Source organism: Lycorma delicatula, chromosome 9 (genome assembly GCF_047948215.1).
Source record: "Lycorma delicatula isolate Av1 chromosome 9, ASM4794821v1, whole genome shotgun sequence".
NCBI lineage: Eukaryota > Metazoa > Arthropoda > Insecta > Hemiptera > Fulgoridae > Lycorma > Lycorma delicatula.
Genome location: NC_134463.1, coordinates 74,556,126 through 74,582,701, shown reverse-complemented (window position 1 = coordinate 74,582,701; position 26,576 = coordinate 74,556,126). Strand labels below are relative to the sequence as shown.

The 26,576-nt window shown below is 29.5% G+C and overlaps 1 protein-coding gene across 1 annotated transcript; it reads left to right on the top strand.

The window, feature by feature from the left end:
• Positions 1 to 10,911: 10,911 nt before the first annotated feature.
• LOC142330685 (eukaryotic translation initiation factor 3 subunit D-like) lies at positions 10,912 to 24,796 on the top strand. Its single transcript, XM_075376132.1, has 3 exons — positions 10,912 to 10,962; positions 15,966 to 16,113; positions 24,399 to 24,796. Exons 1-3 carry the CDS (start codon positions 10,912 to 10,914, stop codon positions 24,794 to 24,796), a joined length of 597 nt encoding a protein of 198 aa, XP_075232247.1.
• Positions 24,797 to 26,576: the final 1,780 nt, after the last annotated feature.

Sequence of the window (26,576 nt, the reverse complement as noted above, 5' to 3'; positions counted from 1 at the left end):
TGTTATGTTTAATAATACCAAGCATATATGTTTTCTTAATTTTATTAAAAGTTAATGTTTTTCAATTTTTGTTTTTAATGCGTTCTTTATGTTTAGATCTGCAAATATTTATTCAAAATTCTTTAAATATTTTGTCTTATCTTTCATCAACATGATGAACAGTATGTATTCAGTGAAATCAATAATTAAACTATGGGAGCTTTGAATTATTATTGTTAGGTAGTCTGTCTGATCAAATGCCATATATATTAACATTATTTTATATGATATTTTTACTAATTTGTAAATAATGTTATTTTATTTTCAGTTGTCCTGCTTTTACTAATATTTGTAAATAATCTCTCGAAAAAAATAAAATGTGTTTATCCAGTATTAATATTGTAGGATGATTTTTGATCAGTTTTTTCTTAGTTCGGAAAGTAGTTAACCCACCTGTGAGTTATCCAGAGTTGACTCTATTAGGTCTAAAAATAATTGCAGTTTTAGTTTTTATATCTAATTTTTTTTGTTTGTGTAAAATTTCTTTTAAATGTATGTAAATTCAGTATTGTGTAATATTTATGGTAGGTTAGATGGAATTTGGCTAGAAGATTGTCAATTCATAAATTTGTTGCATGCTAATAATACAGAACAGTAAAAATTAAAATTATTTTACTAACAATTTTTTTTTAATAATTTGCGTTATAATTAATTACATATAATGTTTTTACTGCTTTTTATTTATAATTCTGTTAAATTTCTAATTATTAATTCTTACTTTTCTGGCCAGTTTTCATCTACATCATTTAAATAATTGTAGTGTATACTAAGTAAGAAATATGTAAATAATATTTTCTCTATAAATATAGCATATATATTTTTTTATTTTATTAGTTTATAATGTACCAAAGTGCTATAAATAACTGAATGAATAACTAAGCACAAGAGTTAATTAGTACTTTTGTGGTTAATTGTGTATTATATGAATGCTCAATATGATATGATGGATTGATATTTGGTTTAATATTAGTGATAATTATTAATTTTTAATAATTCAATTATTTTTTAATTAACATTTTATTAACGGATCATTAATATTAAATGAAACAATTTATAGAGTAATTAATACTAACAGAAGAGATTCGAGCTAATGATATTTTTTTTAACGATTTCAAAAAATGGAGAGGTTTTCAATTCGTATCATATTTTTTTTTGTCTTTCCATAACTTTTTACTAAATGCGATAAAATGGACTAAACTTTTTTTAGGTGACAGATGATGATGACCCTCCAGTGGTCCCGTTCTAGCATACGTACTCACTCTCGTACAAATGTTTTACACACTTTCTGTAGATATTAAAAAGTTGTGTAAGAAAAAAGAATATTTGCAGTTATGGTCATCATTTCATGATTTCTGGGCGTAGTAACGTATAAGTACCTATGTATTCGTAATTTATTATGAAATATTTAAAATTCATTATCTTAGGGATAATAATTGGTTAATTTTGTTCTGAAATATAAATATTTAATTAACTGAAATGGACATCATAACTTCCCAAACTGCCAAGGTATTTTTAAAATTTCAATTGCTCAGCAATAAAAAAATCTATAACAAATTATATATTTATTTTCAAAATAACAAAACTAATTAAGGTAATAAATTATAGTAACATTATAATGCCTACCATTTTTTCTTAAATTAGCAGACATTTGAATAAACTATTAAATAATCTTTAAAGTTTCAAAATGAACACCCCATTTTCAAAAAAAAATTGTGTAGTCATTTATTTAGATTATGTACATACAAATTACTGATAATATTGTTTATTTAAAAATTAAAATAATAAAATTTATTTGTGTAAAAACTATACACAATCGAGAAATATACTTGAAATATTGCTTTTACAAAGGACGCAGAAGGGAAAAATGTGAGTAGATGAACTGTTGCATCGTAGATAAAATTGAATCTAATACTCTAATAATAATTTATGTGAACACTATTTGTTAACTGTAGTCACCATAATCATTCTGCAAAAAGTTTTTAAAAAAATAAATCTAAAAAGTGTGTTGGGTAATGTTAACAAAAAACACAGCTCGTATTCGCCAAAAGAAATTGAACTTTAATGAGAAAGAAAACAACTGAAACTTATGTTAAATCATAACCTTAAAAACTAAAAAGAAATTATGAAATTAACATAACTTGATGATACATAAGAATATCAACTGAAATCAGCATATCAGTAATAATAATATTAAATGAGATTTACAATTATATATAGAAAAACAAAACATCAATAAACATAGTATGTCTGAAAAACTATTGCATTGCTGACAAATGCTGTAATATTGAAAAAATTAGCAATGAACAAATGTCATTAACTTAGAAAAATAAATTGCAGTAAATCTTAATTATTGGCACTGGCCTTTCCTGATTTATGAACAACAAACTTATCATTAAATAATTAAAACATGTAATTCTAGTTTAGTATAGAAAAAAGGCCACAATAATATTCCAGTACAAAAGGAATTAATTACAATAATCAAATTGAAATAAATAAACATATAAATAGAGTTCCTTTCCTAGTAAGCTTTCTTGAAAAATATAAAATTACAAAGAAGTCCTAAAACATAACTGCACATCAGGATTAATTTGCTTTGGGTTAATTAATTTAAGAGAAGTATTATGAGTTCATGAATAGAAAAGAATTAATCTCGGCAATTAACAAGTTACTAGATTAAATGATACAGTTAATTACAATAACAACAAATTGAAATTAATTAAGCACGTAAAAATAGGTTGCAGCTGAACGATGACACAATCTTATATAAATCACCTGTCGTGACTGTACTTAAGTGAATAAATGGTTTTTAAACTAAACTTGAAATTGAAAATGCATAAGGTACGATGAACTGAATGTTCCACAAATTTTTAATGATAAAATAACTGTTTAACGTAATAAATAATGAAAATTGAACTTGCCTGTAGCACACAAATATTAGCAAGAGACGAACTCGTGAATGAAGGTAAAATGAATACATACAGTAATCCTGGGCGTAGTCTGCAGTGGTGTATCAGGAATGCAGGGGTGAGACGTGGTTTGAGGTTGAGCAGGACGTGGCGTCTCAAAAATGTAGTAACGAGTTTGGAGAGATTCCACATCGATGGAAATGTGCAGATGAAGCAGCTAGAGGGGATTTGGCGTCGATAGAACTGGCAGTTTGTAGTAATTGAAGCACTTTCAGCATAGACGTAATATACAGAATTTGAAGATTAAACTTGACAAAGAAACGAGGCAAAACAAAACATAGAGATCGGTGAAATTACAAGACACTGCCGAGTAGAGCTAGAGAATATTTCGACAGAGAAATACCACAACGTTTATGCGTGTATGAATGCGATGAAAATATTATGCGAGAGAGAGAGAGAGAACATCGAAGCCTGGTCTGAACTCCAACTGTACGAAGTAAAGAAGTGACTGAGTCCATAGGTCCGCACACCAAGAAAGTCTATTCTGTACTGAAGAAATAAAGGTGTGATGAGAAGAGGGGGAAACAAAGAAGGCAATAAACCGACGAGAGTGTGTGTGTTGACAACAAGAGACGAAAATTAATATTATAAGCAAGCAGACCATTAAAAGAGTTACGTAAGACAGATAAAAATTGTTGAATACGAACGAACAGAGGACAAGACGTGGTCGCAGACAAAGAAAAATATATTTCTAGGAACTTGACAACATTAAAAATTAGAGATAACAACAAACAGCTAAAGCTAATGTGGTTAAATAGAAATTGCTTTTATGAAATATTGCGACCACAGCAGATAAAAATAATGACAAAAACATTATTGAAAATAAAACAACTTTACGCATTAGCGTAAACAAAGTGGATTAGTGCAAATCACTAATAGGAAAGTACAAAAAATGTATATTGGGTAATCTTACATTTTTTGTTTTGTGAAAAAGTTTATCTCTAGTTTAAACGAATGTTTCATGATAATAATATTCACGGTTATAAAAATATGGATATACATTTAATAAGGCACTCTTTTTAATTGATATAATTGTGTAATTTTTTTTCAGATAATTTATTTTTGTGATTTTTTATTAAGTTGATCTAACAATTCATTCATTAACTTTCCACTATTGTACTCAAAACCTGTTGTTTCCCCCTTCTGTAATTTTATTTTGTATTTTTGAAATACTAAAGATCATTTTAGCTTTTGAATTTTTGTTTAAGGTAAAATAAATTTATGTTTAAAAAGTTAAATATTTTAAATTAAAATATCTAAACAAACAGTTTACTTTTTTATGTGTTTGTTTAATATTTTGATTGTTAAAATAAAAAAAATTATATGTAATATTTTATCGGATTTCTTCTGTTCGTATTAAAGATACTGTATTGGATCTTTGATTATCATTTAAGTTTTCTATTATGGTATACGTTGCAGTCGATTCATAATAAATTACTATTAATTTTTTAGTTGATTGTATTAGATTACTACTAATGTTGTATCATTAATTAATAAATACTTAATTCAAAATTTATTTACATTACAATTATAAAATTTATCTTAAAAACATTATCCAGTTACACTGGACAAGAAATACTTGCTGGGCAACTTCAGATGAAAAATGTTCCTGTGAATTTATTAATTAATGAAGTAGTATCAGACAATAATTGTTTTAATTCAAATATTTAAAGTAAATTTTATAAAACTATAAATTTTATAAAAATATGGCGGAGGTATATATTAATTTTCTTCTACACTTACAGAGAAATGTAAGTAGTCAAATACACCTGATCCATTTCAGAAACCTGCCTTCAGGTATATTATTATTCTTGTTGAGATTGATGTGATGATGTTTTTAAGTATTGTTAATTGAATCCAAAAAAGTATCTGAGTAATACTGAAGTATTTAAGCTCACGTAAGAAGTGACTTTAACTTTGTAAAGATTTCAATCTGTGTAGTATTATAATAGTTGTCATATTATTGATAGTAACGCTAACCATTTTTTTTATTAATGGGTTTTAATTATTTAAGAAAGAATCTGTATTATAAAACAGTTGAGCTCATTCATTTAAAAGATCATTTCATTAATACTATCTTCTCTGTAGTTACCCCTGAAAAATGTTAGCGACTTCTGCAAACCATAAATTGGTGACTGAATAATGAAGTGATCAGTATGTGAATTATCAGTTTTCTACTTTATAATATAGTTTAATTTTTTATAAAAAACCTGTTTGCTTATAATAGGAAAACATTTTTAATAATATTCATTTCAGCGATTGCTGTGACCTTAAGAAAGTCACAAACAATTTACAGTTGGTGACAGGTAGTTTTTCAAAAATTTCATAAGTCTTTTGTTAATTTACAAAAAAAGTATTTACTGATAAGTAAATCAGAAAGTCAGAATCAAACTCTATAAATTCATCGCTTAAATTTTTCTGATGTTTATTCAATAATAGTTTTTCTGATCTTTGGTCATCAATCCAAAGATTGGTTTGTAGCAATTCTCTGTATTGATCGATTTTGTGCTTTTCATTTCATGTTTATATAAGCGTTGCAATTCACATCATTAATTATTTATTGTATATACAGAGTTTTGGTCCTTCTCATGGTCGGTCGCTTTTCCTTAGTGTAGCCTTCTATTATAGTTTTACGATTCCCTCGTGCACTTAATATGACCAATAAGGGTTTATTCCATCAATTTCTGATGTTTTTCAAATATTTTTCATCTATTCTGTTAAGAATCTTCTTGTTGTTTACCCATGTAATTTTAAAATTGTCCCACCACATCTGGAATGCTTCTAGCCTTATTTGCTTTCTTTGTTTTCTGTTGTCTCACAGGCATACTCCACACATTGGTCTTGAGGATTTTTTCCTTGTTACCAAATCGATTTCTTTAGGAGTCAAAGGCTTTAATTTTATTATTAAATCCAAATTTTTTTCTGAGCAATTCTACTTGGAATATTTCTCCTACTTCTTTCATTGTTAAATTATTTTACTGCCTACATAGGATAGGCTTTCACTTCTTCTAACCTCTTTCTACAGTAGTACATCTGTATTACACTGCCTGCTTTAACTACAGGATATAACTTTCATTTTGTTCTCATTTATCTTCAGATTATGTTTTTTGTCCAGAACTTCTTTTATTAAGCAACAAATATTTTAATTCCTGTTTCAGTAATGACAACAATGTAATCTGCAAATGACATCTTTTTTTGATTAACATTTAATAATATAATTCAATTATAATAATATAATTGCCAATTAAGTACTGGAAAACATTAAATTCCATTGTAATAGTATTACATTGGCTCTACCCATATTGATCAATGTGGAGTTTGTAAAGTCATAAAATTATGAAATTATTACTTAAAAGTTGGGGAAGAGAGTTGTTTTTTTTTTTACAACACTAGAAAAAAAAAAATTTAAATGAATAAAAGTAATTCATTTAAGGGAAGAATTTTTCAAAAAGGTGAGGAAATATGAATATTTAGTTGCTGTATAAACAGCAAATTTCAGTAACATTGGACACTATAGGGATTGCACTCTACTACGTAATACGTTGTTCAGCATCTGTTTTGAAGTTCACTTTTAGGAAATACTATAATACTCATATCTAAGCTCAGAAGTAATTTGGGAAAATAAAGGAAAAGTATAAAAGCTTATTTATTACCATAAAAATTTTATTTTTTTAAATTATCCCCATTTTATTCTTTGTTGAGATAAATTCCTTTATAAACTTTTCTAATAATGACATTTTTCATTATATTTTGTCTTTATATATAGGTTATAACATATATTGTGTAATTATAGTAGAAAGTGACTGATGATTTTGTCATTAGCATATGTCAGATCACATTTTGGATGAGTGATGGATATGTCCATCAATGAATACATTACAGAAACTACTGGCTGAGATAATAGATTGAGATATCCACTATAATGGTTTTAAATCCATTATAATGGCTAATTACCTCCCCTCTTTTCTAAAATAATTCCGGATCATATTTCTTAATAGCAAGAATATTATAGCCGTACTGGTTTTTTGATAGCTGAAAAATTAATAGCTTTTTTCAAACATTACAGATATAGTATTTTCATATACAATTAATGTTATAAAATTACGTAATGTGCCTAATTAAAATTTAGTAAAAATAACTAATTATTAAAATTATATATTTGTTAATATAAGATTTAATTAAATTTATTTTAAAATGATTATACAGCTAGAATAATAGTCTTAATATTATTTTATAATATATTTTAAGAGTATTGAAAATGGCTTTCAGTATCCATAATAAGTTTGTTAATCGGTTATAGAAATTAACTTCTATTATACATATACTATTACATTAAAAAAAATGAATTGATGTATAAAAATACTGTGAAATCTCCAATTATCGCATAACAATATCATTTTTATAAACTGACTTTAATTGAGAAGTATCTACTAATCAGACAGTTATTAGAATAGTACTGATTATTATTTATAACTAAAACATAGCAGATGTTGTACTATGGTATTGATTATATCTTTGCTGATGAGTTGGATAGGTAAAGAAATTTTACTTCGTCTAATCTAGTTCAGCTAATGTTTTTTCACTGCCCTCACCTAGTTTGGACCAACGCTTTTTCAGTTATCAGTAATCTTTCAAGAAGGAATGAAGTGCTCACATCACCTCGCTACTCTAGCCTCACATGTGGTCTCCACGGGAAACCCATTATTACACAAAATTTATTTAATATTATTCATTTTATTAAATTAATCATTCAGTTCAAACCTAGCTCACACTTCAGTGACAGAGGCTCACAGTTCATTAATTCAATTTCTTTAAGTTTGTGCTTCAACTGGCAAGTCTCCACCACTAACTACGTTATGTATATATGTATACATATACGCATATTTATATAGCCTATGTATGTCACTCCTGGTAATAATGTAAGAATTCTAATGTGGGGGTCGTACATCTAAATCTGTTGAGTCTTTAAGTTGCTACAGTGGAACAAACATACATACACCCTAAATAAATTACACTCTTTTTTGGGCAGTTGTGTAAAAAAGGCCGTGTATTTATATTTTGCAATTATAACTTTTGGACGTGAAGAATTTTAGATGTAATAATAATATTAATTAGTATAAGAACATCTAATTATGCATCTCAGTAGTGTTTAGTACTTGGCAAGTTTATTTTAACCATCTCAACCTTTTCAACATGCCAACATATCTGCCTTTTGCTGTATTCATATAAATTAATGGTATTACATCATTGTCTTGTTTTATAACTGTTTTTAAAATATGCTAATTTTTTTAATAGACAGGCTTTACATTGTTTAAACCATATTTTTTGTTTAGGTCATAATTTTTCTTTATTTATTCTTAAGACTTAGCAACATATGCTATGTTTGATTATTTATGCCTGAGGTAAAGATTTAATTTTTCAACTCTTACAGTACTTAGATGTCAGATTATAATTATACAGAGACTATATTTATCATGATTTTTTTTTTAATTTGAAGTATTAAAATGTTATTAAAATATATTTTTTTTACAGTGATTAATATAACCCAAAAAAATGATAAAAAAAAAAAAAACTTTTTTTCTTGTCTATATTGAAACCAACGTAGTTATCAGTTATCAGTTGTAGAAAATTAAGTTAAAATTTTTGGATACAGTAACTCCATATCTTGAAGGTTATGAATCTTTATAAAAAGTAGGCTGTTATAAAAAGAAGTATACCTGATATAAAAAGGAGTAAATTAATAGTTCAGTGCAATTCTGGAAGAGTATGAAAAATTGTAGTATATTAAGAAGTATCTAATAATGAGAGGTTTCACTGTGAATGATGATTATAAAACATAAATTTGTAAAATATTTTGTATAAAATTATTAATAATAGTGTACTACTAATATTAGACTGTTTATTGTTACTATTATGTTATGTCTATATATATATATATAATATATATGTATGTGATAAATAATAATTATTGTAATCTAATATTGTATAAATATACTTATGTAATACAAATATAGTAATTATAATATGTATATATGTTATAAATATTATTATCACAATTATATTGTAAATAGAAGAAAAGGAGAAATATATGATTTTAATTGAATTTGATTGTTTGGTTTTTGTTAATATCTCTGTTTTATAAAACGTGGTAATATATTTTGGTAATATATGGTGCACTTCACAAAGAGGTAAAATATTTAGTTTTTTGCTTCATAAGCAAAATATGTGCTATAAAAGATAACTTCAAGTTTAAGTAATTACAGGAATTTATATTAGTTCAGAAACAATTTATCTTATTAGTTCAATAAAATACATTTTATTAAGATGAAATTTTTATAGATGACTTATGTCTTCTGAATTGAGGCTATTCAGGTGTGAACATGGAGAAAGTAAGATCAGACGGTTAAAGTTAAAAATGAGAAAGTAACGAACAGGATTAAAGAAGAAAGAACACTAATGATTGAAGTACACAAGAGAAATAAAGGAAACTAGTTAGGATGTGTTAGAATAGTTAGAGGAAGCGGAATCTTCAAAAATGTATTGTAAAGGTAGAATGTAATAGGGGGAGAAAGGAAGCAAGAAAGAAATATGAGATTATTAGATTAGGTAAAAATTTGAAACTATAAGGGGACAAAAGAGAAGCTTTGGGACAAGAATGAAGACACAGCTCAAACTGGATCAACTCAAATCACATCCATCTGTAGCAATACAAATACTTCAAATGTTGCTGCGTAGTATTCAGATGCATTTTCTCAGAAATATGCTTGAATTATACTATTATAATCTGCAACAATAAAAAACATCACTTGAAACAAAGTGGAAGCACACTACCACCAGATGTTTACACTGTTCAGCTGTGCGTCCAAACTGGCGGCATTTGTAACAACATTGAACATATACAAATTCTTCGGCCTTACACGAAGAGAAGTAAGCAAACAACCTGCCCTCAAATGGACGACTTAAAATAGTTCAAAACGTATCTGGAAAACAACAGCCTGGCTGACGATGGTCTCATGCTGTTCGAGAGAAGCACGTGAATGGACGTTTAATTCCAAGCCACTCAATCATGCAGGATACTAGAGCTGAAGGGTCATGCGGCGATTCGGCATATAGATATTATCATAATCAATATCTATGGTGGGGGTAATTTTTGGATTTAGGGTCATGAGATAGCGGATGCTTGGATCCTAAGGGATCTGTAAGGTTAAGGTTTTGGTCTGGGAAGAACAGGAAGTGAATAAAACTAGAAAAAAGTGATCATCCTTATAATTGACGCTGTGAGGACTTCGAATATATTTCCTGTTCAAGACATTGATACGCCGACTCGCTGCCTGTCTCTATAGCTCGATTATCCTGCATGCTTTAGTGGATTGGAATTCAACGTCTGCCCACAAGCCTCCATCGACAAGCAGAAGGACATCTGAGTCAGGTTGTCTTCCAGGTGAGTTCTGAACTATTTTAACGCGTCCATCTGAGGGCAGGTTGTTTACTGAATTTCTTTATTTGATTTGAAAATGTTAAAGTTTCAATGCTATTTGAACTTACCTAAATCTTACTTCAGCAATAGCCTATCCGAGTTCTGGTTAAATCTTGGCAAAATTTCTTTCTCAAATTTATTTTTAGCTTCCCGAACACTTTTTCTGCATCCTCATCATACAAAGAGTAATGAACTGATTTTCTGTAATTGTTGACCATAACAAAGTTTCCCTGTATAAGGTGCTGAAGAATCTTTTGATAGTGCATGTTGTGCAAGTGAGATAAGCAACACCTGTTTTATGGATGGGTAGAACAATTGAGTTTTTTAACTAGTGCAACTAGTTCTATAAGTTTTTTAAAAAATCATCATACATGATTTAAAAAATCATGTCAAACAACATAACGTTAGGGTGCAACGTAAACAATGAGAATGAGGGCAAGTTTTCCTGAAAAAAATGCTCTTGCAGAAACATTAATGAATGTAAGTATGGAATGATTAGTAATCTTCCCCAAAACTTGCTAGGAGTCTGTGCTAGTTGATTCACACGATGTTTCTTTTGATTTATGACTCGTGGCATGTTGAAATCTGTTCCTAGATGCTCAGCAATATTTTCACCCCTTACTCACTTTCAACAACTGCATTTCCGTGGTGTTTTCTCACGTCTGATTTTTTTATGTGATTTGCACATTGAAGTAAGTCCACACTTGTTTATAGTTTTACAAGCTCTATAACAATTTGAACATAATGTTTCTTAAATGTGGCAATATTTTTATATTTTTGAGACAAACATGTTTCACAGAGCATTGGTATATTTGGTATTCATTTTCGACAAAGGACTGATTCTCAGAAGAGGCTTATTCTTCAATTTTCCTTAAATTTCTTGTAAAATTCTATATTTTTCCTCGTTATTTGAGAAATTCTTTAATTTTTCTTGCGAGAAATTCTTTCACAAATCCAAGAGAAATTCTTTAATTTTTAAAAAATTTGTGAAAAATGCTTCAATTATTCTTGAATCTGTGAGAAATATTAGTCTAAATATTTTTTGCCAGACAAGATTGTTTCCCTAAATGAAATATATTATAAGGCAGTTCAAAACATTATTAATATTACATATTTTATCAAGATCTGTACTCTAAGGAACTGTGAATTAAAAGACTCTTTCAGTAACCAATGGTAAATTTGGGGTACCTGCAGGGATTCTGTTATCCACTCCTGAAATGTTTGGGTTAATAAAATAATTTCTTATCAACTTGTTATTTTAAATGAACCATTAAAATCCATTAGTTAATAATTTCCACAAATTTTTTTAATAGACATACATTTACTGATGATCTTTTCAATATCTGCTTGTCATTAATTTTATTTGAAAAATTATTTTTTCCTTAAGTATTGTTAATTTTATGTTCTGGTTTTTTGTTATAAAAATATTTTTTTAAAGTTTTCTTGATAAAGAAAACTGTAAGATAATTTACTATACTGTAAGATAAGTATGTTAAACTAAGGTTTTTACTATAAATATACAGAAACAAGCACTATGACCTTTTCAGCCAGTGGTTGCACTCTGAATTTCTTACAGACAGGTGATTCAGGGTGTATCCACTGCATGCTTTGATGCTTGGACTCAGACTCAAAATGATGTATCCAAGTTTCATCACAGGTTAAAATCCTGTCCAAAAATGTGTCACCTTCGTTACTGGAATGATTTTTGTGTTCGGTGCAAGTGCAAAGTCTGTTGGCTTTGTGATGAACAGCAAGCTCTCTGGGAACCCACCTTGCATAAGTCTTATGGTAGTTCAGTTTGTTTTGAATGTTGGAATGAGTTGTGACAACACTAACTTGACATTTTTCAGCAATTTGTTCAACTTTGTTCAATTTGTCCAAGTCGTAATCGATCTTCTTGGGTAAGTGAATCCGTATGAGAATCTAATGCTGAGGTCGAAACTACTGCCAGATGCCCAGAGTGGTCTTGTCAGTTGCTTTTGCGGCCACTTTTAAACTTTTCCACCCTTGCATGTAAACTCACATGATTCATGCAACTACTGCCATAATGTTTTTTTCATCCAAGAGAATATTTCTGACGGTTATACACTTTCCGAAAGTAAAAATTGGATCACAGATTGCTGTTCTTCGAGCGAACATGCCATCGTAACTAAGACTTACAAGGTTATGTTTACGTAAATATTAGTCAAACAGCTGACTAACACTCTTTGCAAAGTTACCAACTAACACTTATAAAAGTTTTGATTGCCTGCATTAAGCGTTTCCTTCACTAAAAATGTCTTCTCTGTTTAATTATTTAATATGAGCTTCATATTTGTAAATTGCATGTATGCAAGAATAACTAATATTCTTTTGAGCCTTGTAGTCCTACAAAAATACAAAATAAAAACATGTGATTTGGTATTTTAACTGTTATAATATGAATGATTAAGGTAGGTAAAACAATGGGAGAAAAAACTTAAGGCAATGTGCAATGTGAAGAATATTTTAAAAAGTAAATTGTCTAAGTAAAAAAATTGATCCTGTATTTACTAACAGGACTCTTGGCCTGACAGCCAGATTTTGTTTGTTGGATCCACACAATTTTATCTGTTGTAAGGATTTTTTTGTGTTGAGAATGGAAGACACTTTTTGTGTTTAGATAACAGACTGTAAAAAAGGGAATAAAGGATTAAAAATGGATTATTCTGAAAATAAAGATGAAAAAGATGAAAGATTAATAAAAAAAAAATGGGGAAATTATTTTTTAATAGGTAATGGTGATGCCATTATTTGTTAAGGTGTGTATTGATGTAGAATTTACTACACCCCATTTACATACAGTGTTATGGTTTCAGTCCATATTAAAGATGCCCTTACGAATTCCAAATCCTAATAGGTAGATGATCAATCCCATAGTTGTAGCATATCAAGATAATACATTACAGACATTTTCTTCCATAAAAAAGAGCTTGTAACAGCTGTAAACTACATGGATGCAGTTGTAAGTATTTCCCTCCACAAAGATTTCACTGGAATTGGACTACACACAAACTTTCTTACACATTAAACATTGTCTTCAGACATACTTGGTTGTCCTGTACTCTTCTCTTTACAAATACAGCCAGTGGTTTCGAATTGTTTGTACCATCTATGAATGTTATTGCCACTGGGAGAATGACAATGGAACTTCAAACAGAATGCACATAGAATAGTAATTAGAGATTCACACATTGCAAACTACAAAACACAGAATGCTCTCTTATGGGAGTTCATCAACATTGCTACTAGCACTTTCAAGTGGAGGTACAGAAAACAGTTTATGAGCTTGTGCACAGCTAAAACTGTTTGATTTGCTCTTTCATTTCATGTATATTAATTCAGTGTACATGAAACTTGAGAAATATTATAAAGCTTTAAAACCCTACTATTCCTTTTGAAACATACTGCAAATTAGGGTAGGTCATGTGCAAAAATTTTAAGTTCATTGCCAGTTTATTTCTGTTTATGGAGAAGATGTAATGAGTGACAGTGGTCTGTGAGTTAAGTGTATCATTTAATTTAAGAAAAAAGTGGAATCATCCGTGAAAATTTAAGATAATGATCAGGAACAAAAAGGAATACGTCTTGTTAAATTGTGCCTCAAGAAAATGGCATAAATGGTGATGTTTTCTCTGAGTGATCTCTGATTTGCTAATACTGATCAGGCAATACAAATTGATTACAAAGAAATATTGAAGTAACTTATTTTACAAAAACTGAAAGAGTATGTCTGGTTGAATACTTTTCATGATGGAACAAGAATATGTTTTCCACAAAATGTAAAATCCCATGAGGTTAATTTAAAAAAAAAGAAGATGTTACAAAGGTAGTATAACATATCCCAGAATAAAATGTTTCAAAAATATTTTATTTTCACTTAACTAAAATTTCTCTTGTATAAATAAAATAATATAACCTGTAAGGTAAAACTTGTGTTGTTCAGCAAGAGTAAAATTGAGTTGGGCAGAATAAATAAGCAAGGAGAAGCAATAAATATTATCTTTCTTTTAAACTGAAAATTATAAAATGTAATATTTTTTTAAACAGTATAAAAAAATGTAAAACTCCTACGTCAGTAATGAATATTAATATTTTTATCTACTGTAAAGATATTTCATCTCCTACATCAAAAAATCCTTAAATAGTAAAATATATATATATACAAAGTAAAAAGCTCATTCCTGAAATAAATGATGATTGAATATGAATATTCATTAATGCTTAGTTATAATTATTGAAAATCGCTTTTTAAATATTTTTTTTCTGTTTTTATTTGTGCATTTTGTTAATTAGCTACTAGAGTCAGATGTATATTACAGTGTAATGGCAACAAGTGCAGTGTGCTACCTACAAAATATGTCTGAATAGAAAAAGATCTGCTAGAAATACGTTGATATTCTTCTTTTTTTTAAACTATTTCCACAGCTCAACAACTGTATTCTTGAATATCTTGCTTACTCTCGTAAGCAAGTGCTTTAAAATTCTGTTTCCCTTAATTCAGATTTGATTCCATTCAAATTTTGATGTTATGGCAGAGAAATCAAAAATAATTTGAGTCTAGTTTTTATACTTGTGGTTGGAAGTCCAACTTATGTAACTGGATCTTGAATTTAAAAATATAGATGAAAAAGCAACATTGCTATATAAATTTTAGTTTTTTTAAAGTGGTACAAGGTACTTCATAGGATTTGTTCTTGATCCTTATTTTATTGTTTATTTACTTCAAAGAATTGGGAAATAGTTTAATACAATATAATATTTACATAAAATGTGGTTTCAGAAAGTTTCAAGATAAGATCTAAAATGGCTCTCATTTGAAATACTTTGCTTTATGATGTACACAACAAACCCAATTCTTTCTCTACACCTCAGTATGGAGTCATGGACTGGATACCACATTGATTTCTATCAACTACATTTTGTAGTGCAACAGTTAAAATCAAATAATTATCTTTTAAATCATTTTCAAATTTACAAATGATCAAACTATTAAAAATATCTAATATCAGGTTGCTCATAATGTCTAAAGGTATAGCAATTTATACTTGATTTAAATCTCCTGTAAACAGAACCATAGTAATTTGGCTTTTGACATTCAATCTGTTTCAGTAATTGGCGTTTGCTCTTTTGAGGCAGTGAAATCTTAAAATAAAAAGATATAGATATAAAATGTGCAGTAGATTCCACTTTTAATATTTATTCAAACGTAAACATCATCAGTTTACAAACATATTGTAAAAGTATTAATAAAACTGAAAATAAAGAATTTAATGTATTAATATTTCTTTTCTAACTTCAAATAATTATCAGGAAGATATAAATTAAAAATAAAAAACTCATTATGTTATACAGATTGATTTTTATTTCTTATTAACTCATATAGATTTTGTTTGCTTGAAGATGGATTATGAAAATGTAAGATTAAATTTACTTTTTTATTATATTTTATTTGTTTATTCTAGTTATCAAAAACTGTGGGAAATGTGTACACTACAGATGCTATTCTTGCAACTCTTATGTGTTGTACACGTTCTAACTATTCTTGGGACATTATAATAGAAAAAATTGGTGATAAATTATTCTTTGATAAGTATGACAACACAGAATTTGGTAAGTAGGTGTAAATCAAACAATTCATATCTTATTGTTCAAGTATGTCTACCTATAAGATGTTACACTTTTTTCTCATTTGCATGATTATGATTTTATATCCTTGGATATATAGTAGTAGTATATTTTTTATTTAACATTTTAGTTTGAGTTTTAATCTTCTTTTTAAATTTCTACTTTTTAAGTTTCTATTTTGTTGTTGTCTTCTTAGATTTTAAATTTTATTTTTATATTTCATATTTTTGTTTTCCAGGCGATAACACAAAAATGTTTTTCACCCAGGAAAAAAATATATCCTTGGACCCCACAGTCAACTGATTGTTACCTCTAAATTTCTGAATTTGAATATGTGTTTTCAGTCAGCCGTGTAAACCCAGATTAATTCAATTATATTTTTACCTTTATCATATCACTCTGTGCTAAACCATACTGTACATTGGCTTTTGAGTAAATTGGAAATAGTAATCATATCTTATAAAATTAACATAAGGGAGATATACATATACGTAAAGAAGTCTGGAACACTAAAATCCATTGATATGATCTGGTAATTGATTAACTGAAAATATCTTGAAGGACAAACATTATTCACCAAATTCTTTTGCTTGTTTAATTTTCATACATAAGCATTAAAGTTCTAAGGAAAAAATAGTTTTATGCTCCTCCTGGTTGAATTTTTAAGCATTAAGAAAAAATTATTCATCTACAGATTGTGAGCCGTTGTGTGCCGTTGGTGAGGGGGCTTGAGTGCTCAGGGATACAGAGTAGCTGGACCGAAGGTGCAACCATATCGGAGAGGTATCTGTTGAGAGCCAGACTAAGGAATGATTCCTGAAAGAGGGCAGCAGCTCTTTCAGTAGTTGTTAGGGGCGTAAATCACAATGACTTAAACGGCCATATCAACATCACTCAGTCCTCTGAGTACGGCGCAGCTGAAAGCAATGGAAAACTACAGCTGTTTTTTTTTCCAAGAAAATGTGGCTCTGCATTTTCAAAAGCAATAATGGAGGCGCCTTCCTTGGTAAAATATTCCGGAGGTAAAATAGTCCCCCGTTCGGATCTCCGAGTGGGGACTACTAAGGAAGGGGTCACCAGAAAAGTAAAAAATAACATTCTACGAGTCGGAGCGTGGAATGTTAGAAGCTTAAAAAAGGTTGGTAGGCTAGAGAATTTAAAAAGGGAAATGGATAGGGTAAACGTGGATATAGTAGGAATTAGTGAGGTTCGGTGGGAAGAGGAAGGCGACTTTTGGTCGGGTAACTTTAGAGTAATTAACTCAGCGTCAAATAACGGGCAGGCAGGAGTAGGTTTCGTGATGAACAAGAAAATAGGGAGGAGAGTGGAGTATTTCAAGACGCATAGCGATAGAGTCATTGTAATAAGGATAAATTCAAAACCTAAACCGACAACGATTGTTAACGTCTATATGCCTACAAGCGCCCATGATGATGATGAGGTAGAATGTGTATACGAAGAGATTGATGAAGCAATTAAACACGTAAAAGGAGATGAAAATTTAATAATAGTTGGAGATTGGAATGCAAGCATTGGAAAAGGCAAGGAAGGAAATATAGTGGGTGAATACGGGCTGGGCAAAAGGAATGAAAGAGGGGACCGACTTATAGAGTTTTGCACGAAGTATAATTTAGTAATTGCCAACACCCAATTTAAAAATCATAATAGAAGAATATACACTTGGAAAAAGCCAGGCGATACTGCAAGGTATCAGATAGATTATATCATGGTTAAGCAAAGATTTAGAAATCAACTCGTGGACTGCAAAACTTACCCTGGAGCAGACATTGATAGCGACCATAATTTGGTGATAATGAAATGTAGATTGGGGTTTAAAAACCTGAAGAAAAGGTGTCAGATGAATCGGTGGAATTTAGAGAAGCTTGAGGAAGAGGAGGTAAAGAAGATTTTTGTGGAGGACATCGCAAGAGGTCTGAGTAAAAAAGATAAGATAGAAAATGTAGAAGAAGAATGGGAGAATGTTAAAAAGGAAATTCTTAAATCAGCAGAAGCAAACTTAGGCGGAATAAAGAGAACTGGTAGAAAACCTTGGGTTTCAGACGATATATTGCAGCTGATGGATGAACGTAGAAAATATAAGAATGCTAGTGATGAAGAAAGTAAAAGGAACTATCGGCAATTAAGAAATGCTATAAACAGGAAGTGCAAACTGGCGAAAGAAGAGTGGATTAAAGAAAAGTGTTCAGAAGTGGAAAGAGAAATGAACATTGGTAAAATAGACGGAGCATACAGGAAAGTTAAGGAAAATTTTGGGGTACATAAATTAAAATGTAATAATGTGTTAAACAAAGATGGTACACCTATATATAATACGAAAGGTAAAGTCGATAGATGGGTGGAATATATTGAAGAGTTATACGGAGGAAATGAATTAGAAAATGGTTTTATAGAGGAAGAAGAGGAAGTTGAGGAGGATGAAATGGGAGAAACAATACTGAGATCTGAATTTAAGAGAGCATTAAAAGATTTAAATGGCAGAAAGGCTCCTGGAATAGACGGAATACCTGTAGAATTACTGCGCAGTGCAGGGGAGGAGGCGATTGATAGATTATACAAACTGGTGTGTAATATTTATGAAAAAGGGGAATTTCCATCAGACTTCAAAAAAAGTGTTATAGTAATGATACCAAAGAAAGCAGGGGCAGATAAATGTGAAGAATACAGAACAATTAGTTTAACTAGTCATGCATCAAAAATCTTAACTAGAATTCTATACAGAAGAATTGAGAGGAGAGTGGAGGAAGTGTTAGGAGAAGACCAATTTGGTTTCAGGAAAAGTATAGGGACAAGGGAAGCAATTTTAGGCCTCAGATTAATAGTAGAAGGAAGATTAAAGAAAAACAAACCAACATACTTGGCGTTTATAGACCTAGAAAAGGCATTCGATAACGTAGACTGGAATAAAATGTTCAGCATTTTAAAAAAATTAGGGTTCAAATATAGAGATAGAAGAACAATTGCTAACATGTACAGGAACCAAACAGCAACAGTAGCAATTGAAGAACATAAGAAAGAAGCCATAATAAGAAAGGGAGTCCGACAAGGATGTTCTCTATCTCCGTTACTTTTTAATCTTTACATGGAACTAGCAGTTAATGATGTTAAAGAACAATTTAGATTCGGAGTAACAGTACAAGGTGAAAAGATAAAGATGCTACGATTTGCTGATGATATAGTAATTCTAGCCGAGAATAAAAAGGATTTAGAAGAAACAATGAACGGCATAGATGAAGTCCTACGCAAGAACTATCGCATGAAAATAAACAAGAACAAAACAAAAGTAATGAAATGTAGTAGAAATAACAAAGATGGACCACTGAATGTGAAAATAGGAGGAGAAAAGATTATGGAGGTAGAAGAATTTTGTTATTTGGGAAGTAGAATTACTAAAGATGGACGAAGCAGCAGCGATATAAAATGCCGAATAGCACAAGCTAAACGAGCCTTCAGTAAGAAATATAAGTTGTTTACATCAAAAATTAATTTAAATGTCAGGAAAAGATTTTTGAAAGTGTATGTTTGGAGTGTCGCTTTATATGGAAGTGAAACTTGGACAATCGGAGTATCTGAGAAGAAAAGGTTAGAAGCTTTTGAAATGTGGTGCTATAGGAGAATGTTAAAAATCAGATGGGTGGATAAAGTGACAAATGAAGAGGTATTGCGGCAAATAGATGAAGAAAGAAGCATTTGGAAAAATATAGTTAAAAGAAGAGACAGACTTATAGGCCACATACTAAGGCATCCTGGAATAGTCGCTTTAATTTTGGAAGGACAGGTAGAAGGGAAAAATTGTGTAGGCAGGCCACGTTTGGAGTATGTAAAACAAATTGTTAGGGATGTAGGGTGTAGAGGGTATACTGAAATGAAACGACTAGCACTAGATAGGGAATCTTGGAGAGCTGCATCAAACCAGTCAAATGACTGAAGACAAAAAAAAAAAAAAAGATTGTGAGCACCATTAATTCATTCATTTTTTTATAATTCATTCAAGTAATCAAATAAAGTTTTACATTATTTACTTTACGTATTTATTTTAGAACAGTTCATTTACCGTAGGTCCATAGTCCACAAGAAGTAACAATTGGGAAAAAGAATGAATTTATTAAAAGCAAAGCTTAAATGTTAATAATGCAAGGCTAATCTTAACAAAAAACATAATTTACCATATAACTACTTCTATAATTATGTAAAAAGAAGTCAACTTGTTTATATAAAAGGAAATCTTTGTTTTTTCTTTTTTCTCAGCTGAAGAACTAAGGAATTAAACTTGTTGCAAATGCAATAAAGAACGTGAAATATAAACACAGAAAAAATTTTTTTTTAAGTTGATATTTTACTTTCTTTTTTCTCTGGCAAATTTATTGTATTAGTGTGAAATCTCATCAATTTTTTTATCGCTCCTATCATTCAGTGAATTTCATAAGCATTTAATCTACTCGCCTATACATAACCTTAGGAAAAACCTTCATTTCTTTTTATGATTGTGTATTTTAAATATAAGTGTAAATTTTATATCTAATGTCTGTCTTAAATTGTCATTTCTTGTCTATTGTATTTTATTTTTTATTAATATGCATACATTTAAAAACAAATATCAATTTATTGCTAATTTAGTATGAAATTGGCTTTTACTAATACATAAAAAATAGTGCAACAATGCTTTTGTTATTTTGCCATATAATGTGCTTGTTATCAGTGGAATAATGAAGATTTAATGAAAATTTTTGTAAAAAAAATTAATTTAAATGGTTGGCAAATGTCAGCAAACAATTACCAGAACACAGGGTGTCTGTAAAGTACTTCCATGATTACAAAAAAAAAAACTATTACAGTTATAGTTGTGGAGTAAGTGGCAAAAAAAAAGAAATTAAGTTTTTTTTACTATGTCAATAACCTTCAACATGTATGCCTTCTGTCGCTCATAGAATGTCGTAAAATGATTGTTGTGGAATGTGATAATCAATTTCATACCACGTGTTGGTCAATATTTCTTTAGTAATACTAGCAGCAGCTTCAATTATTCTCTTTCTCAATGTGTCCAGATCAGGTGTAGGTGTTACATAGACTCTGTCCTTAACATACAGAGGAAAACGTCTAAGGGAGTTATGTCTGGTGATCACGGTGGCCAGGGAGTGGGACCGTTGTATCCAATCCGTCTGTCATGAAATGATTCATTCAGAAAATCTTAAACTAGTAATCTCCAGTGTGGTGGTGAGCCATCCTGCTGGAAAACCACCCTAAGTTGCAAATCATTTAGTTGAGCTATAGCAGTGTCACAGCATATCCAGGTAAATGTTAGCTGTTATTGATTGGTCAGTGAAAAAGAGGGGACAGTGATTCTGTTTTGCATCAAACTGCACCACACATTCACTTTACAGAAATCTCTCATTTTTTTCCTGGTAAAGTACGGATTTTCTGAGGCTCATATTCTCACATGCCTGTTTACTTTATCTAAGGTATGGAAAGTAGCCTTATCTGAAAAAACACATGCTGCAGGTATCATTGTCGTAATCAATCTTGCAAAGGCAGCATGACAATTGAGGTCCGTCATCTGGCTGTAGATACATGTGCAACCTTATTTGCTAGTGTAAAATTTTTTACGCTGTTGACCAGGGAATCTGTAGTTCATGAGATGCATGCCAGGTAGATTTGGAAGGTTGTGTAGAAATGCTTGCAGCACAACCTCTACCTTCTACTAACGGATGGCTGCCCTATTTGCGGAAGGTCGACTACACTTCCATTTTCCTTAAACTTTGCATACCATGCAATGATACTCTTGCTGTCATCCATATTCCATTCTAAAATCCATTATTATTCCATTCTTGGTCATCCATATTCCATTCTAAAATTTTGTTGCACAGTAATCTGCGATTTCGATTGCACTTTCTCTTGGATTGACGCCATTTTATAACTGCAACAAACCAATATTAAAAAAATTGATATTTTTTTCTTTTTTTGCCACAAACCACACAGCTGTAGCTAATAGTTTTTTTTTAATCGTGGAAAGACTTTATAGACAGCCTGTATCTGCTTTTTTAAATACTTTTAATTTTTAAATATTTTTTTATCTGTTGTTTGCATGAGAGTCATTCAATAAGTAAAGGGTCGAATGAAAAGTTAAAAAACAAAACATTAAATTTTATGAAAAGGTTTTCCCATATGTTATGTGTGTAAAAGGATAAAAAAAAGTTCAAGTTGATAAAAATTATAGCAATTTTAAAAATTTGTTGCACTAAAGTAATTTTTTGGTGCTAAAGAAAGTACTTTTTTTTTCTTTGGATTTATGTTAATTCATATGTTCATTTTTAACATATTTGCAAATATGTTAAAAACTTAGATTAATATTCTTTGTTCTTCAGTTGGAAAAATTAAATGTAACGCATACTTTTTTTTATGTTAGTAGAAGTAGGTATAAGGTAATTTTTTGTTTCTGGCAGACTGTAATTAGACTATATTATTAGTGAACGTAGATTTCATCACTGAAAATATGTATTCTAAATTTGATAATCACATACCAACATTGGACATTCCTTCTTACCTGAAAGTAAAAGATGTGTGGCATTTCATATATTATTTCTTCTTGGTATTGAAGTGAAATGAAGACTGTTAGTTATGTATATATGTATTATTAAGAGATAGCATTTATATTATACTCACAAACATAAACAGAGTATAATTTTTTATATTTATTATTTTATCTTATTTCAGTATTAGAACCATCATTATTAAGAGATATAAATAAATTGGTAGAAATAAAAAACAAAAAGCATTGTAATTTTAAAAATCAAACTCTTTAACTAACACTATAAAACAGTTCAACTATAAATATATATATATATATGAAGTAAAATGAAAAACTTGAAAGCAAAAGATTTACTTTTATTACAGTATAAATTACTTAAACTCTGAGCTTGTAAAGGTGGTGATTTATTTATGTGTCTATCATGCTAAACGTTTTCTTGGCACTATACTCTATTCAGTTAGCTTATAGAGTGAAGTAACTTTACTGGAATGTGATTGTAGTGTATTTCTAGATTTGTGTCTGTAAGACTTGAGTTATACCGTTATTATGACACCATGTCTGATATCAAATCAGCTGATAATTTGTAATTATTGACATTCCCTCCAAAAAAAAAAATGCCATGAAAAAAGCCCGTAAGCCAATTGAAGAAAAAATTGACAATTTCCCTTATCATTAATGTAAAAGGGAAAATTTCAGCCTTGTGTTGGAAAAAGAATATCAAGCTGTGGCATAGTAAAAAAGGAATAATTTTTGAAGAGGATGAAATTGTTCACTTGTTGCATATTAAAAGTAATTCTATTGTGTATAAAATTGATGAGGTAGCAAGATCCTGTGACAAAACCATGCTTTCATTACCTCTTTCATTCTTTACTCAACCCAATTGAGGTAATTCGTGACAAATCAAAATTAAATAGCTTCAGAAAATACTGCTTTTAAAATATCTGATGTTAAAAATTTATGCTTAAAAGTCTTCGATAAAACGGGCAGAAGGAATGGTAAAAACTGTATACGTGTACTAATGAACCTAATTATTGGGAATTGGATAACAATAGAAAATAAAATTCAGCATCCCATTGTATCTCTTATTACTGTTAGTGCTAAGCATTTCCTGCATCAGATGACAAAAACTGAATTGAATTTATTATTTGTTTACTGTCATAGAAATTTAATTAAAGATATGAAGTTTTGCTATTAGGGGACAATTGACAATTTTAAAACTCTTAACTTAAAAGACCCAAGGAAATTAGTAACAAACAATTTTAAAAAATAAAATGCCCATGGGTTATCAAATGAGCTGAACAAGGTAAGAAATATTTATTGATCATTTAATATATCTTAATTTACAAAATGTATGTCTAATATTTGTTAAATATAATAATGAGTGGTTACTGAATATTAATATCACACAGTTTCTTTTATATGCATCATTATTTGCAGGACTTGCTTATGAATCAGCCTCCTGAAGACTCTTTTGTGCAGTCTGTTTACTTTAACTCAAGCAAACTGAATATGATGTAGAATCTTATTAACTGTCTCCTTATTTTGTTTTTAAGTATTTAGTTTTTTTTAAGTATTAACCTATTTTTATTTATTGTTTTGTTTTGCTTTTGTGTATGTGTACTATTACCTTTATTTTGAGTATGATTTAAATTCTGATTGTTTGCCAGTATTTCTGTGATATTTTATTTCAAGAATTATTTCATGTAATATTGTTTTCTTTCTCTAGATCTGTTAACTGTTAATGAAACATCCGTTGAACCTCCACAAGATGATTCAAACAGTCTTAATTCTCCACGTAACCTTGCTCTTGAAGCTACATTTATTAACCATAATTTTTCACAACAAGTTTTAAAACCCGGTGAACCGAGACATAAATTTGATGAACCAAATCCTTTTATATCAGATGAAGAGGAAGGTGAAGTAGCATCTGTAGCTTATAGATACAGGAAATGGGATCTGGACAACGGTATAGTACTTGTTGCTAGATGTGAACACGATGCAGTTTTATCAACGCCAAGTGGAGAATTACAGTTTTTGACCATTAAGGCACTTAATGAATGGGATTCAAAGGTAAGCATATATTTTTGTGGAAATTTATCATTGGTTACTGAAAGAGTATTGTAATTCACAGTTCCTTAGAGTACAGATCTTGATAAAATACGCTAGATGGTTGACAGAATGGCATGTGATAAACATGTCAAAATTCTTTGTTTTTTTTTTTCATTTTCATGTTATAGAAATATAAATAGTGTAATTAAACTACATTCTTGTTCATGTGCAGTTGCCTTATTTTTCATTTTTTTATTCAAATTGTGGCATTTCTTATTGTTATTTGTAAAATACAGAATATTGTTTACTGCATAAATCACCAGACAGCTACTAAGTCACCTATTCAGCTATATATGCATTCTTGCTGTAATTTTGCTTCAGTATAAATCAAAATATTTTGCCTTTTTTAAAATTAAAGAGAAATTTTTAACGAAACAGTGTTTCTTAAAGAATGCATGTTTTTTTTACATCAGAGATAACATTTTATAAGTACAGCAAATTTTATCAATGTTTCTGAATGAATGTAGTTAGTTAATCAATAGCTTAAGCTTTAACATAAAAGTAAACAAGTTTGTTGTTAACATTCACATAAATCTATGTGCAAGAGAAAGTGGATAATGGTTTTGAATTTTATACCTACCTGACACTCTGCAAAATGATAAAACTTGTAGAAAGGTGATTTGCAGCTGAGGTTGTGGTAATGTAGATCCACTGACGATTATTGAAGCAACCTTAACGTGTTAATATGTAAATGGAGTTGCTGGATTTAAGGAACAATTAATAATGTTTTGAACTTGCTTAGAATATATTTCATTTAGGGAAACAATCTTATCTGGCAATAAACATTTAGACTAATATTACACACATATAATATTTCTCACAGATTCAAAAATAATTGAAAAATTTCTCACAAATTTTTTAAAAATTAAAGAATTTCTCGCAAGAAAAATTAAAGAATTTCTGAATAACGAGGAAAAATATAGAATTTTACAAGAAATTTAAGGAAAATTGAAGAATAAGCCTCTTCTGAGAATCAGTCCTTTGTCGAAAATGAATACCAAATGTACCAGTGCTCTGTGAATCATGTTTGTCTCCAAAATATAAAAATATTGCCACATTTAAGAAACATTATGTTCAAATCGTTATAGAGCTTGTAAAACTATAAACAAGTGTGGACTTACTTCAATGTGCAAATCACATAAAAAAATCAGACGTGAGAAAACACCACGGAAATGCAGTTGTTGAAAGTGAGTAAGGGGTGAAAATATTGCTGAGCATCTTGGAACAGATTTCAACATACCACGAGTAATAAATCAAAAGAAACATAGTGTGAATCAACTGGCACAGACTCCTAGTGAGTTTTGGGGAAGATCACTAATCATTCCATACTTATGCATATACTTAACATTATGCTTGACATGATGTATGAGGATTTTTTAAAAAACTTATAGAACTAGTTGCACTAGTTAAAAAACTCATTTGTTCTACCCATCCATAAAACAGGTGCTGCTTATCTCACATTCACTATCAAAAGATTCTTCAGCACCTTATACAGGGAACCTTTGTTATCGTCAACAATTACAGAAAACCGCTCGTTAATCTTTGTATGATGAGTATGCAGAAAAAGTGTTCGGGAAGCTAAAAATAAATTTGAGAAAGAAATTTCACCAAGATTTATCCAGAACTCGAATAGGCTAGTGCTGAAATAAGATTTAGATAAGTTCAAATAGCATTGAAACTTTAGCATTTTCAAATAAAACCTTTTTTTAATAAAAAATCAGTTTTATTTTGATTTTAATTTTTTATGTTAAATTAAATTAAAATAAATAGCATCAAAGGAAAAAATATTTACTTT